The following is a 17,555-nucleotide window of genomic DNA, read 5'->3' as shown; positions in this document are numbered from 1 at the left end:
AACATCTAAAACACCATATAAACCATTCAAAACACCCTAAAAAAAAACCTAGTAACAGCCTGACAACCAACTAGAAACCTCCTAGAAACACTTACCAATTACACAGACACTCTAGAAATGACAGTAACAGCTTGGCAACCCCCAGAAAACCAAGAACACTATAATCACCCAGTAAAGGCCCACCTGGTAACACCTTGACAGTCACTGTTGAAACCACCTAGTAAAAAAGAACAGCTGCAGCACCATACAAAACACAAAACACAGATCCAGACATTTTCTGGACGTGCAAAATACATCTGGACTACTTTAAGGTTTTTAATTTAAGGGCCCATGTAGCCAACATGTGCCACAGTGTTTTTTGAAAATAGTAATACAATTTTGGAACAACATGAGGGTGAATAAATGATGACAGAATCTTCATTTTTGGAGGGGGATCCCATTTGAAAGTATCCCTTTAATAGGATTTAGAATAGATTAAAGTACTCTCAAAACAACTCCAGTGCAACTGTAGCATTGCTGGAATAATTAAAGCCATATAAAGGAATGAAACAACAGTTTCTATGGAAATAACCAAGACATATCAACAAACACACAATATGTGCGGTGCAGTTGTTCAGAATACCCTAGACTTGATTAAAGATCCACAAATTCAATTTAAGAGTCACACGCCATCTAATCTGTGTTCATTACACATGCACACTTAATTATTTGACTCCCACATTCAGTTTCTAACCTCTCCATCACAAAGACCTGCTTTCCAGAGCATCTCTGCTCAATGATGGGTTAATACCCCCGAGTCATTACTGAATTAGAGAGGGGAGATGAGGGTTATCCAAACTATCACAAGCCTTGTTAACACAGGATGAATAATCGGTTTTTAATAGCTGTGAATTGTGTGTACACATATAAACACTGTGAGGGGAATGAACTGTGCCCACAGAACGTGCCGTCTATTTGCACACATTTGGTTGTAGTGACCAATTCACAAACAAAATTGCTATGTTTTAATGTACTACAACATTATTTGATAATTCTCTGAAAAATTACTGCTGCCATGATCGCCAGAGGAATGTATACAAACATCTCTTTAAAATAAGGTTGAATTTTACCTCCTGCTTACTGTTGGCGTTAAAAACTGTGCAGGGCAAGTTTGATGAATAGGGTCAATCTTTAATGAGCCTAATTTACATAAAATGGGTGTTTGTGCTAAAAGAAAAAAAATAAGTTATATCATTTTCATAAAAAGCAGTGCTGCTACAGTTTATTTTGCACCATTAAACTGGACTATGGGAGAATAGTAACTAAAATAAAAAAATAAGCAAACAAATAAATAAGCCAAATAACAGCAAGCAAGCAAACATATAAGTGAACAAAACTATGCAAAGAAATAAATCAAAAGGAAATTAAATGAATAAATGTAAAAAAGTAAATAAGCAAATAAATTAGGACACAAACATAATCAATAAAACGAAACAAAAATTTTACAAAGCAAATGAGCAAGTAAAGCAAATAAATAAATGAATAAATGGCAAAAAGCTAATAAATAAGCAGATAAACGAGGAAACAAACTAACAAACAAAAATAGCAAAAAGAAAACAAATCAACAAAATAAATAAATGTCTCAAAGACAATAAGCAAACAATCAAATAAGTAAATAAATACAAATAAAATAGCAAAAAGCAAATAAATATGCAAAAACAATTTTTTAATGAAATAACCCATAAAAAGTAGTGCATCCGTTCTGTTACCTAGTACATACTATGGGGAATTAGATTATTTTCTAATCACACATGAAATTTTAGATTTAATACATGTAGATTTTAACAGATTTCAAAATGTGCTGAATGACAAATAAAGTAAACATTTATTTTAAATTTATACAAGACTGTTCTTCATTTAAAAAAAAAATTCCTCTGAAAAAGTTCACTGTACACTACATTTTCCTTTTTATAACATTAAAGTGAAACAGTCAAGTCAATGATCAACCCAGCAGTGCCTGTCCAGCTGTGTTTCACTAGGTCACAGCTATTTAGAGCCGCAGACAGGAAATACAGCACTAAACAAACCAAACAAACAGAAGCGGAAAACACCGCAGCCGGGGGCAAAGCTACACACGCAGTTTCAAATAAGCAGAGTGGGTCCATCATAACTGTGATCCCTTGAGCCTCGCTGTCTCCTTCTGTTTTGTGCGTGTGATGACTGTTAGATAGACTCGGAGCTCGTCCGAATCCCCCGTCGAGACCAAAGCAGAAGCACTGTCACGGACGCTGTTAAACTTAAACTGCTTTTAGTTTTAGAATGAAAACAGACTTCTGTCAGAAGAAAGGAGTGTTTCTTTTGAAAGAGCCGTTTACCAGTTCAGGAAAAGCATGTCGTTTCTAGAACATTCCTAACTACTGAAGCCTTGAAGGCAAGATATGAACCATGCCTGGCAAGTATAACCATAATTCTGAAACATTTTACATTGTATAAGCCCTGCCTGTGTGTGGGGGTGTGTGTGTGTTTGTAAAGATATTATTTTATTTAGCAAAGACACATTAAATTGATCAAAAGATTTATACTGTTACTAAACATTTCCATTTCATTAAATACTGAATTAACTATCTATTCATCACGGGAGCCAGAAAAATATATATGCATCACAGTTTCCACAAAATAACGAGGAGCACAGCGGTTTTCAACATTAATAACAAAAAGAAATGTTTCTTGATCATCAACTAATAATATTAGAACGGTCTCTGAAAGATCATGTGACACTGATATATATGTGTGTGTGTGTGTGTGTGTGTGACCCTGGACCACAAAACGAGTCTTAAGTCGCTGGGGTATATTTGTAGCAAAAGACAAAAAAACATTGTATGGGTCAAGATTATAGATTTTTCTTTCATTCCAAATATCATTAGGATTTTAAGTAAAGATGATGTTTCATGAAGATATTTTGTAAATTTCCTACAATAAATATATCAAACTCATTTTTTGTATGATTAGTAGTAAAACTGGTCACATGTATATATATATATAATTTTTCTGTAAAGTCACTTCAGCATCTGCTAAATTAAAAAGCTTAAAAAAAAAACATGAAAAGCATATCAAGGTAGGGAACAAACAAGTCTCCTACTGCATTTAACCCAAAATAGACCTTTATTTTAAAGCTAAGATACACATTCACTGGTTAAAAGAAAATGCACCATTTTACAGTGACAATACTACAAGAAAGGTTCCGCATTCCAGGCTGGCATTTTCTTCCTAAAATACTCAGGAGATCTCAGGGTCTGGGTGGGGAACACAGAATCCTCTTACAGGAGCAGATAATAGCTGTGTTTTCTCTCACAGCCAGCTCTGGAGGAAGTGCTATATGATATACGCCGCTCCTGTATTATGGTGGGGAATAATTTGCTCTCTTGGATCCCCTTTATGTAATAAATCCCACCTATTAAAACGCAGCTGGCTCTCGTTAGATATCTCCCCACTGTTCCACTGCTTCTGTCACCGTTGCAGAATGACGCAGAAGATATTCTGGGTTTAGTTCTAGAGCGTGGATTGGAAGGTTTTCGAAATGTGAAGACATCCGTCCAAACAGCTAAAGCTTGGCCAAGATTGGGTGATGCAACAGCACAATGATCCTAAGCACATCAGCACATCTACAATAGAACGGCTGAAAAGAAAAGAATCAAGGTTCTGCAATAGCCCAGTCATCATCTATAGTCCTCATCCTGACCTTCTGATAAAGTCACACAGAAAACTATTACTTCGAGTTATTGCTGCTAAAAGAGGATCTACAGGTAACTGAATCATGGGGTGTCCTAACTTTTTCACATGACTGTATGTACATATATATATATAGACACACACACAAACACACACACAGTTATATACTGTATAATATAGAAGATACACAAAAACAAAACACTGTTTTATAAGCTCCTCAAGTTCTCCAAACTTTAGGTTTGTTGTGAAAACTTCCACTGTAGCTAGAAATCTGACCAGATCCTCAGATGCTAATGATTGCAAAGAAGGCATTTATCATGCATTTATTTATTTTACTGCGGCAGAAACAAACTTCAGTTCTCAGGGGGTGACAGTCAGATATCTGTGGCATTAAACTGAATGTGTTGTTATTCGGGATACGAAGGCTCTGACCTAATGAGCTACTTTGCTGTTTATTACATAGGCCGCTTTGTGTACACCGTCCTAAACTAAACCTCCTGGGTGACCAATTTGGAGCCCTACATAGGCGACAACTCTGTGCCTCATACAAGCGATCACAACTGACAAATCATACAAATCACAACTGATTTCAACAAAGTTTGCTATTTGCATGTTGCGAAACTATGGCAGAATATGCATAAAATGTGCAAATTAGTGTCTAATTTTGGAACCTATTTATAGTTAATATTTCTTACAATTTTCAGTGCATTATGGAATAGCGAGTGCTGCAAGTGCTGCAAGTTTTTTTAGATGAACCATCATTAGTTTACTAAGCTAGGATGTTGTGTGTTGAATGCAAACAGTAGTTGTTTACTCTAAATAAGACAGTAAACACAACTAACAAGACACGACTCCGTCCACCCTCACTGGTAGATGAAATCTCACCAAAGACAGTTTCTGTATGGTCTAAAAGAAAAGAAACAAAAAAACATACTCGTCTTTCAACAGTTCAACAGTCTTTTTCTGTGAAACACAAAAGCTGATATTTTGATGCACACCGACTTTCATTGTGTAGACCTAAAAAAAAAGACAGAGGGCCCTATCTTGCACCCAGCGCAATTGACTTTGTACACCGACGCATGTGTCATTCCTATTTTGCACCCGCGCAAAGCGCGCTTTTCCCTCCACAGAAGCACGTCGCTAAACTAGTGAATGAACTTGCGCTCCCTGGGCGGTTCAGCGCAAAAAAGGAGGCGTGTTCCGGCGCAAACAATCCCTGGTGCTATTTTGCTGTTCCATTAATCAATTGCGCCACTGACCAGAAAAAACCTAGTCTAAAGTCAGTGGCGCGTTGCGCGTTGTTCATTATGCTATTTTAAGGGCGCATGCTTGACCATAATGTATAGCGTGCACAACGCGCATATACTTTGCTCATGTAATCTACACAGATGCTACAGTTATTTTTGCAAATCATAAATTGTTACACTAAAAAAATATTAACACATGAGATGACGGAAATCATTGTGAAATCTTGCTTACAAATTATTCAGGCTAATTGTAGTAATTAAGGATCAGACATGTTTGAGGTCATATATGTATATAAGGACATCTGACAAATTTGTTTGTCCGTCAAGAACCAGGAAAAAAAAAAATCGATGAAACAATTGTGGCTATTTCCTCCCACGCCTGTTTAACCGACGCTATTTTGGGTGGGTTTCTCCCATCCCCATACAACACAACTTCTCTGTCTTTCACTGCTCTTACAAGAACATCAGTCTCCTCGGCTGTGAACCGCTCCTGGCGTGCGCCTGGTAAATACGCCATAATAATAGCAATCCATAATGGAACTTGCGCACCTGCTCTTAAAGGGAATGTTGGATGACGCTCTGATTGGTTTATTTCACGTTACGCCCAAACCACACCTATGAATAATGAAGCTGCTTCAGACCAACCCATTTTAGATTTGCGCCGGGCGCAAGAGCCATTTATCCCGCCGGGAAAATAGCAACTGCGCCGAGACCCGCCCACAAAGTTACTTGCGCTTCGCGCTTTGACACTTGCGTTTCAGATCGTTAAAATAGGGCCCATAATCTTTTATATTCTTTTAACATCCACAAGATGTAGAAAGTGTCTTTTAAAAAGAAAAAATCACCCCAGAAAATCTAAAATGTAGATGTGTTTTTTTCTTCATCAGAACAGATTTGGAGAAATATAGCATGAAATCACTTGCTCACCAATGGATGCTCTGCAGTGAATGGGTGCCGTCAGAATGAGAGTCCAGACAGCTGATAAAAACATCACAATACTCCACACCGCTCCAGTCCATCAGTTAATGTCTTGTGAACCGAAAAGCTGTATGTTTGTAAGAAACAATTCCACCATTAAGACTTTTTAACTTCAAAATGTTGTTTCCTCCATTATATTATTTCTCCAGGGAAAAAAGGTTGTCTCGGCTGAATCGGGAGAGAAATATGCACAGATCAAGCACTGTTTAAAAGTGATAAAACAGTTCAAAACAGTTCTAAACAAATGTGTTGGTGGATTTTGATGTGAGAACAACGGGGGACGAACATATTCACCAGAGGAAACAATGGATTATTTTGGCCAGTAGTGACGGATTAAAGTTAAAACGCATAGATTTCTTTCTTTAAAACAGTTTTTTGCTTCACAAGATGTTAACTGACTGGAGTGGTGTGGATAACTGTGGTGTTTTTATCAGCAGTTTGGACTCTCCTTCTGACGGCACCCATTCACTGCAGAGGGTCCATTGGTGAGCAAGTGATGTAATGCTACATTTCTCCAAATCTGTTTTGATGAAGAAACAATCGTGGATGACCTGAGAATTTTGACCTGAGGCTTTACTTGACAAAGGGTGCAAACACACCATTTAATGTTTAATGCTGTCACTCAGTCCTCCTAAAAAGTTAAATTTGTAACTAATTTAAGTCATTAAAAATGTCATTAGGTTCATTATAAGTGAAACATTTTCAAGGCAGACCTGAACATAGGCGACATACGGTAATAGGAGCTCTCGATTTCAGTGAAACCACAAAATGAAATGCAATCAAATACACCACTGACATGCATCTACTGCCAAACAGATGGAATTTTAATTAGCATATTTAAAATTAATTTAAACCTCTTTTATGCCAAATCAACTCAGGAGACTGAAATCAGCCGTGACTGGCGTGGATTCAAACCTGCAACTACATGCTAAAATGAGATCCGATTCGCAGCCTGAAATAATCAGAGGCACCGTAGAGGCACTATAATGATGAGGTGTGTCTGTCTGCCTGACATCCCTGATAAAGACACTAAATTACTCTCATTTTAATCAAATACAGACACGGCATTTCACGCAGATACACAAAATTAAAGATGGGATCACGGGATGTGCGTGACCAAAAGACAATATTTTGAAAAATGTGTCCATGTTTTTTTTTTTTAATCTTACATTAAAAGTCAAAGGTCAAAGAAAGTTCAGATAGAAAGAAAAAAATAAAAGCAAAAGTAAGCAAATAGTTAATGAGCAAATAAGCAAATAAATAAAAAATATACCAAATATAAATATAAAACAAAACAAATAAAAAATAGCAAATGAATAAACAAATAAATATGCAAATATATAAAAGAAAATTAAGCAAATCAAAGTAAATAAGCAAATAAGAAAATAAATAAAAAGAAAATAATAATAGCCAAATAAGCTAATAAAAAGCAAATAAGCACAAAAAAATAAAAAAAAAATTAAAGCAAATATATAAATAAGGAAATAAGCAAATAAACAAAAGAAAATAAAGCAAATGAATAACATTTTAACAGATTTCTAAATTTAAACTAGATATAATTTCTATACTAGGCTACTGCACATATCTTGTCCCACTGAATTAAACCGTCCCCTTTCTCCTAACTCCGCCTTCCACAGACTCCAGTGTCATCAAACCCTGTCACTCACAATGATTGACAGGCAAAGAGAGCAACACAGTCTTAACAGCATCCCATTTCCAGCTATTTACAGAGCCTCAGTCAGTGACAGAGACAGCAGGGACATCTCAGGATGCCTATTTCAGTCATTTTATCGACGTTATTCCATTTTAAAAACTTTAAGACATGCCGAGCACCAACTGTGAGTGAAAAATAGCTCTGGTGAGTAAACAAAACTTGCTGACCAGCTGGCTAGTCATGCACAGCCAGACGTCTAACTAAAGGCAGAAACCACCCACCTGGACAGGAACTGATCACTTGCTTTATTACTATTTAAAATAACTATTTTCTTTTCGAATATATCAAATCTTGTGTCTGCAAACTATTTTTTTTTTCCTGAGAATATTTTGTATCTTTGTTATGCAAAGCTGTATTTTCAGCATCATTACTCCAGTCTTCAGTGTCACATGATCTTCAGAAATCATTCTTATATGCTGACCACAATGTTCTCAAATGGTCACAGAAAACACTAAAGAAATCTGTCCATAAATACTGACTATTTCACAGTCATAAAAAGCAGGATATACCTTCCGGTTCATGAAATCCTCTCACAAATGTCTCTGAAAGGCAAAATCCCTCTGTGCACCTGTGGAAGATTGTCATCCGAGGATCTGATTGGGGCTTTCACAAGCGCTTTCTAGTTTTCTGTGCAATATAGATCGGACGAGACTGTGGGCGGTTCGTGGGCATGCGATCCGAGGCTGAGAGTAACTGGCTGCTAACGTTTTTAGGAATTGCAACATAATATATGGTTCAAATTGCAAAAGAAGAATAGTCTAAGCCTTGCTGTTTTTTATCCAATGAGAGTGAGTCAAATCAAAGCAATGCACGAGGTCTACTAAAGCTTAGTGTCTGTCAGCTGCATCTAATGCATCTTTATGAGAGTTTTGCCTTTATGAGACAGAATAATAGAGGTAGAACAGTAAAATATATAAAGAAGAAAACTAAATTGTAGCAAATTGTCATTTCAGTGAGGCACTGGTTAGTATGTGATGCAATAATCTGCATTATTTGCCAGAAGTATGCAAGAACAGAACACACACAAATTAAAGATGTGTACAACTGCATGTTGTCTATTCATGGAAACCTTGTATAATTCAGCTGTTTTGGGTTCACCTGACCCTGATCACACACACACACACACACACACATCACAACAGTCAGACACATTCATCCAGCTCATGTTTGCATAGAAAATCAATTGCAAACCTTTCTATGAAGTTTTTACTGTAATTACTTGAAGTAAATAGAGTTTCAAGGATTATTAGAAATATATTTATGTAAAGTAAAGATAGTAAATTAGTCTGTTAATTTTTGAAAAAAATTTGATAAAAAACTTAATTCAGATACACAAGAAACATTTCTATTTTTATTCAAAATTTACTAAACTTAAATGGGAACAAATTAAATCATAAAGTGAAAACTGAAAATGAATAATTTCTCATTTTCATTTAACTTGAAGTACTAAAATGACTAAAACTAAAACTGAGATAAACATAAAGCCATACAAAAAAAAAAAAACTATAAAAAATTAAATTAAAACAAAACCTGAATTTTTTTAACTAATTCAAAATCTGAAATATTCATATAAAATATAAATGTAAAATGTTATTTATTAATTATTTTTTTACATCCACAATGTTAGCAATTAACCTTCGGGAACTCCGTTAATTTTCAATTAACTAAAACTAATAAAATGTTGATGTTCTTGTTTTTTGGAAATTGAAAATTCAAAAATAAAATAAAAACCTAAATCTCAAAGATAATACTTTATACTATTAACTATTAAATGACAAGGATTAAAAAATGACACAAATTACTAAAACTTTAATTAAAAAGAAAACTGAAAATATAAAATAGCCATTTTAAACAAAAATAAAAATAACATTATAACATTATCTACATACTACTGAAATAACACTGACACAACCTACTTCAACTAGCTGTTTTAGGAGGAAAATATAGAAAATCAGTTTTAGTTCTTTTGATCTGTTCACACAGTTTAAGCTTATTTCTGAGTATATTTCTCCATCACTGGGAAAGGCTGTATGAACTAGAGAGAGATAAAGAGTTAAAGAAAAGAGAGATATCATATCTCGCCCTCCAGTTAAAAAGGTTGATTGACACTCGCCCATGACATGCTGTGATTTGCTTCGAGGCGGTGCTGGAAATTGAGAAAGCCAGCTAGTCTGAAGACTGTATGCTAATAGAGACGCTTCATGATAATTCAAGCCTTGGATGCTAATCATGAAGCTCCGTGCAGACGTGACATTTGGTCCCGCTCACAAACAGAGGGCAAATATACAAAACAGGACAGTGACACGGATGTCAGCGTCTCTGATTAAGTCCCACCACATCAGGAAATGTCAGCGGTGCATCATTCGGGTTTGTTTACTGCCAGATCAGAAGAACAAAACATGCCGTCCCTGCAGAGAAGACCAGAACTGAAAACCGGTCCACAGCACACTGAGCTAGAATTTGGTTTGAATTGGTTTTACAGGGTTGTTTTAGTTACTCTGGTGTTCTTGCCCCAAAACATGTCTCAAAACCATCTAAAAGCAGCTAAGAGCAGATTTCTATTGGTCAAATGTGCTGGTTTTAGACTAATTTTGGGCACCTGACAAGGGTATGTTAAGCAAACTAGCCTAAACTAGCTGGAAATGCATGCTGGTCCTTTTAACAAGATGTCTGCACGGAGTGGGTGGGTGTTTCACTTACTTCTGCAGGTTTATTTTGGTCAACAGCTTATGATAGCATGAGGCGAAAATGCTTTTTTGCTATGAACATTGGTTGGTCATTAGGCTAAAGTCAATCTAGAAATGCTTTAAAGGTTAAGAAAGCAAAATGTCACAGTACAGTAATTATTTTATATTTAGGAGCTGTCCGGAATCACATGAAATTATCTTCAGAGAACACAAAGAAGCTGTAATACTGGAGGAAGGGGGAGGAGCTGAACGGTTTTAGAACCGGAAAACGGGAAAAATGGGAATACCTCATTTGTTCACAATAAAAACACACACACACACACATTCAAGACCAACAAGATGGAAGACAAACTCTACAATCCACCATGCTAACCATTGTTTCCATAAATAAATATTAAGAAAGATAGTTGCCAAAAATTTGGAATTTAATACATATATTCAGATAGATAATAATAATAATAATAATAATACATTCTATTATTATAGAATAAAGTTAAGAATATAAACATAGAAATAAATAAAGCATTTAAAAAGATTAAAGAATGAAATAAATTCTAAATTGAATAAATATTTATATACAAGACAGATCCATCCACAACACCCTATAGGGAATAATCTTGAATTATGCATGTGAAATATGACCTTGTGCAATCTGGATTGTAATATCTGGACTTGATATTACAAGGAGAAGAGAAAAACGCTGACTTCTGAGACACACTCACTACCAGAGGAATAGGAACAATAGTTAGTTATGATGAATACTGTAGACAAGGAGAAATGTCACATTCTGACACTCAACACCAAATTAAAATGCTAAAAATATTATGTGACGTTCTTGCCTTGTTCTTGCTCGCTTCGTAATCAGCGGAAAGCCGTGGTGAGCCTCTCGGCACAAATGTTCTCATAAAGACAGCTGACACATTCAGAAGAGCAGTCTAATATTTCATGTTAACATTTCAACTCTGCCGCTGAGATGAAGGCTGCTAAATCAAGCATATTATTAGCTGCTGTACTTTATTACTTCCTTTATTAATCATTTAAGAGCTGATTAGCATGTTCCTTTTAAACGCTATAATTATTTCTTGGGTTTAGGCAAATATCCATTCTGTTGACTAAGATTAAAGTTAAAGATGTGAAAGTTTCTCAATTTCCTGACATTTCTGTATAACATACTTTTCTGACATGACGTTAAATTAATTTTTTCCTCAAATCTTTTTTTGTTTTTTTGCAGGCTGTGCAAGATTAGAACCAAGACAGTGCGAAAAAGCATGACTTTGTTATTATTGATTACATTTATTTCTCTCTTATTCCCCTTGCTTCCATGCTAATGTCAAAAGATTTCATTTTGATGACAGATGATGAATTGTGCTCAATAAATACATGCACATTTATTAAAAAAGTACATTACATGTGGTTGATAAATAAAATAATAATAACAATAATAATAATAATAAAAAGATTAATACTTTTAATACTATTTATGAATAGTAATACTTTTTTTTAAGTGTGATAGATTATGCACAACAATAAAACCTTGGACGTTTATTTAAAAAATAAAGCGCATTAGATGTGGTTGAAAACAGAAAATAAAATACAATAAAAATACTGAGTTACAAAAATAATAAGGCTACAACTTTTACTACTATTTATCTGCTAATTTAATAATTCTACATTTTATTGCACATTACATATGTGTGTGTGTGTGTGTGTGTGTGTGTGTGTGTGTGTGTGTGTGTGTGTGTGTGTGTGTGTGTGTGTGTGTGTGTGTGAATTGTGCACAATAAAACCTAAGGCATTCCTTAAAGTACATAACAAACAAAATAAACTTTAAATTACAAAAATAGCAATACAAACCACTACCTTGACTACCATTTACCAGCAAAACTGGTTGCTTTAAATGTTATTTTGCATGTTATTTGATGAATGATTAGATTTTTAGTTGTGCACAATAAAACCCTGCCGGCACATTCATTTAAAAAGTAGTGTGGTTCAATGGGAAAAAAAAATAATTCTATTATAAAATACATTTTACAATTTGTTTTTTGAATAGTAAATTTACTATTTATATGTTAATTATGGAGTTAATTAATGTTATTGTGTACGTTATTTAGAAAATGCTTTATAATCTTTGATCAAAATGTAGTAGTAATTGCTTTTCTGTTTAGCTGACTTCATGGTCCCCTCTTACTTTCAACTCTTTAAATCCAATCATAAAATCACACAGAAGTACACTGGGTTACAAACTAAATGACGTATTGGGTCCGCATCAAATACAGCCATTTCAATTTCATCCAGGGCATTAGCCTTATAAAACAAACCAAAACTCTGCACTTTTGTCAGACTTCTGGGGAATCCCACTCCACTTCAACTGACTGAAACTCACACGAATCACTATTCATCTTCACCAACAGCTCCACTATCAGATGTATACTGTTCTCCAACAACACCTCGTCTCAGATCCGCCCTCGTCCACAAAACAACGCGATGCGCAGACGACAAGGAAGAGCATGAATTTGGAAAAGCAAAACGCCGACGGAAAGGACAAATGTGTCTGGGTCCAAACAGTTGCAAAAATAAATGTTATATCCTTCACCAGCACAAAATAAACGATCACAGCATGCAGATAACAGCAGTGATTCTACTTTAAACGCTTGCAAAATCAGCCACACATTAATTAGAATTTATTTAGCATAGTTATTAACATGATACAGTTGTTGTTATTGTTTAAAAATGTAATGTACATTTATACAACTATTTTTTGGTTTTATAATTGCCAGAAAACTGGTGAAGGTATGTTTCTAATAGATAGGTGACGGTGTGACAGCAAATCTGACATTTTCTCTCTTCTGATCAGAATTCAATATTTTTTTTCCTCTTTTGGAAAGCCATAGGAATGCTATTGGGAGGATAATGGGAACACAAAACTGATATTTGTTGTAGTTTCTGTTCACCAATTTTTCCAGATTTACCCAACTATGTCAACTTTTACTTGTAAGAACCTCAAAAATGTGAAGAAAAAAAATTAGCCACTGTTGTTTGGAAAATGACTTTTTGCAAGTTTTTTTCCCTTCTACTTCTTTGGTGAGGCATTTTCCAAGAAAACACGATTTCAGTCTTTCTACTTCATGTTGTTCATGTTTAAATCAACATGTCACCTATTGGTGAAATTTGTGTTCTTACACCAGATTTTCAAGGCATTCTGGCTTTGAATTCTGTCAGTTTTTTGGTTTGGAAATAAACTATGTAGGAAGGGTAGATTTGCTCAATCTCTGACTGAAGAAGACACGAGCAGTGACAGATCTTACTGTACAGATGTCTTGGTGTGATCATAACACCTGCCCTCTTCTGCTACAGGTGTGCTGGCAAACTGTCGCGTCATGAACAGAAGCTGGAGATAAAGATGACATCTGGAAGCAGCTGAAGCTGTCAGGCTTCATGTCTCCATCCTCCCCTGAGGGAGGACAAGAAGATGAGTGTCACCAATCATCCCTCCATCAACATCCTGACCATCATCTTCCTGGTTCTGTCTAGTACAGGTGAGATGGTTTCGTTTGGACGTACACACACAACCGCCGTTCGTTATACACACGTCTGAATTCTGCTGATAGAAGCAAACAGAGAGACTCTTAGAAATATCAAAAACTGACAGTTCAAAAGCACATGGAAATTTCTTCATCTGTAGGTATTTTGGGAACTGTGAAGAATCAGAAATTAATAAATTTATTGGTCATACTGTAAATATGCACAAATATGATATTTCCAAATTTTGGGATTATTTTAAATGATTTGATAATATACACATTAATTGACGTAATTTTATAAAAAATATAAAAAATATATTTAATATAATTTTTACTATAGGTGCAAATTGACAGTTATAATTTGCGCAAAAAAAATATTATTATTATTTTTTTTTTCATTGAATCATAGTAAATTTTTCACTTTCATTTGTATTGATTTTAGTTAATAATGTACTAATTAAAAAGTTTTCATGGGAAATGCACGATTAAACACTTGCTTCATATTAGTTTCATTTTTTTTTGGGATAACTATTTAATAATATATTAATTTATTACATTTAAAATTTAATAAGAGCATTTAACTTTATTAGGTGCAAACTGGCAGATGATTTTCGCAAACATTTAATTATTTCTAAATTAAATTGCACAGTAAATATAAACATTTTATTATATAATTTTTTTTGGTTTGAGTTTGTTTAAATGTTTATGTACTGTAAATAGTACACATATTACTTTTACAGTTCTGGATCCTTTTAAATTGTTGTATAATATTTTAATTTAATATTTAATTGAGTTAATTTTCAATTGAATTTATTATGAGAAACTTGACAGTCATAATTTGTGCAAACACAATTATTTAAAATGAACAAATAAAATAAAATTGGAATATTTACTGTGATTTAACTAAAAAAATTATTATTATTTTTCATTTATATTTAATATACATATATTTAAAAACATAAAAAATTCGTATTATATTTAATTCTTCTTATAGTTTTTAAAATGTAGTAATTCATATTTTTTACAATGGGAAAAAGATGTTAAACATTAAACTGGGAAACTAAATGATAAAGACATATTTCAAGACAGATTTAAAGTGACCACAACAGAGTTGAAACCCATTTGTTTCAATAATCAACCCGTGGGACATAAAGGTGCCTGCAGATGAAGAAACATCCTCTTATCAGATTTACCGCTCTCATACAGCCTTCTTTTCCCAGCATCTGTAAGCTGTCCAATTAGTTTCTCCCATTGTCCATCTGTGTCTCACTGTGAGTTCTGCCTCCGCTGGGAGACATTGATCGGGTGCGAGATTGTGGGAGATTACAGGTCATAAAGCTGGATCAAATCAAAAAACCTCTTTAATTATTAAAGACAAGCGTGAGTCATTCACTCTGCAGCAGAATCTAAAGCCTTGGACAGCAACGAGAAAATCATCAAGAAAAACAAACAAACACGAACACAAAATATCATTAAAATATCACATATTTCATTACATTTTAAAACAACATATACACACAAATATACATGGATCAAAGACAAGACATCCTGTAATGCTTAAGTCTTTTAATGCCATCGAATTATTCTGGTTCTAAATATGGCGGATTTATATTTTGCATATTTTTTGATATACTCTGAATGACTTATTTTCTGTAATGGATGATAAAAATGCACGATAGTCATTACTGTATTTTCTGTTCAAATAGTAAATTATACAAATTTAAAGCTGCATTATATAGAGAGAGTGTCACTTTGAGTGAATGTAGTGATGTTCTAGTGAAAACATACACAAACACGTGTGTGTGTGTGTGTGTGTGTGTGTGTGTGTGTGTGTGTGTGTGTGTGTGTGTGTGTACGTCTTCACTAGATCACTATATTCACTAGAAGTATTAACTTACTTTAAGTCTGTAAGGACAGTTTTATGACATGCCTATAATATGAAGTGAATTTTATTACAAAGTGAAAATACAAAGTGTTTTTCACTTTGTATTTAACATACTGTTGCTATGGTTACCTCCTCAGGCGAACACGACGATGTTTGCAAGCATTTATTTGGCGTCAGGCTAAACTATGAGTTCTTACTTGCAATCAAACTTTGATTACTAAAAGATTGTTTGGAAATGTTCATTATGTAATACATAGAAACGGTTTAGTTCTTGTGCTTCTTAAGACTCTCGGCTCTTTGATTTAAGTAAACCACCTCAAAAAAAAGAAAAGAAAACTTAATCTAAACCATCTAAATGAGTTTTGAAGCTCTAGCACTAGTTACTTTTCTCCTTCTGTCTAATTAAACAAATCAGGTTGAGTTTTGTTTAGTATGTCTGCACCACCAACTCTCGGTGATTGAGATTCAGAACAAGTAGATGTGGTGCGGCAGCAAGAAAAGTAGTCTCTCTTTGACGTCTGTGGTCTGCTGGTTCAGTTTGAGTAGTTCAGGGGGAATCGTGTCAACATGGGTTAGTCGCCCAGATCTCACTGTCACTCTCTGTTTTGAGTTCAGAGATGAATAATGAAGCAGAACTATGACTGTCATATATTAAAAACACGCCTTGCAGCATTGCTTTTGTGCCGTGCTCAGATCAGTGAGAAAAGTTTTTCTGCTTCAGAACACCATCCAGTTTCTGAGAGGTCCACTAAATGTGCAGATGGTCATTAATTCAGGGGGAATTATAACTGAAACTCACTGAAATGCATCTCTTATTAATTAAAAGACTTGACTAAAGATCAGCCGTTTGAAAATGAGTTGCTAGCTGAATGTATGCAACAAAACACATTACGCTGTGGCTTAATTGCATTTATGACATGATGACATTTATTACATATAATTTATATTTACAATTCATTGTATTTCTATTGTATTATTATATTATGTTTATATTTATTAATTATATTATTATATTATATCTATTTAGTTTCTTTAATATTAATTTAGATCTTATGTTGACATTTTACTTCCACAATATAATGTTTTATATATTATATTATATCTTTAATATGAGATTACCTATGATTTTATATTTACAATTAATTTTATTTCTATTATATTATATTATGATATTTAGTTATATTGTAATCCTTACATTATATATTTAAAATAAACTTTAATATGACTATATCTTATATTTGCAATTCATTTCACTTCTATACTATGAAGTGTATATATATATATGTATATATATGTATATATATATGTATATATATATATATATATATATATATATATATATATATATATATATATATGTATGTATGTATGTATGTATGTATGTATGTATGTATGTATGTATGTATGTATGTATGTATATATATATATATATATATATATATATATATATATATATATATATATATATATACTTATTATTATTATATATCTTTAATAAAATATTTATTATATGTCTATTACAAATATAATAGTACTTTTATTTATATTATATTAATTATGATATTTTATTATATTGTAATTCTTATATTATATATTTAAATATTATCTTAAATATGACTTTACATCTTATATTAAATATAATTTAATTTTAATATATTGAATTTAATATTATATTTAATATAATATTGTGGAACAAAAATGAATTGCAAATTATTATTATTAGAATACGACTTCATATCTTATATTTGCAATTCATTAATCCTCTGTACTATGGCATTTATGATATGATATGATATGATATGATATGATATGATA

General features: G+C 33.5%; 1 protein-coding gene across 2 annotated transcripts in view; it reads left to right on the top strand.

Moving 5' to 3' along the window:
* Positions 1–17,555, top strand: part of shisal1b (shisa like 1b) — a 41,748-nt gene that overhangs the window by 8,346 nt on the left and 15,847 nt on the right. For both annotated transcript variants that reach the window (XM_052598156.1, XM_052598155.1), the window contains exon 2: positions 13,689–13,870. In XM_052598156.1, the coding sequence (XP_052454116.1) occupies positions 13,804–13,870 (67 nt within the window). In that variant the 5' untranslated portion in view covers positions 13,689–13,803. The remainder of the gene's footprint in view (positions 1–13,688; positions 13,871–17,555) is intronic.

This window comes from Carassius gibelio, chromosome B25 (assembly GCF_023724105.1).
Source record: "Carassius gibelio isolate Cgi1373 ecotype wild population from Czech Republic chromosome B25, carGib1.2-hapl.c, whole genome shotgun sequence".
In the NCBI taxonomy this organism is placed as follows: domain Eukaryota; kingdom Metazoa; phylum Chordata; class Actinopteri; order Cypriniformes; family Cyprinidae; genus Carassius; species Carassius gibelio.
This window is presented reverse-complemented; position numbering and strand designations above follow the sequence as displayed.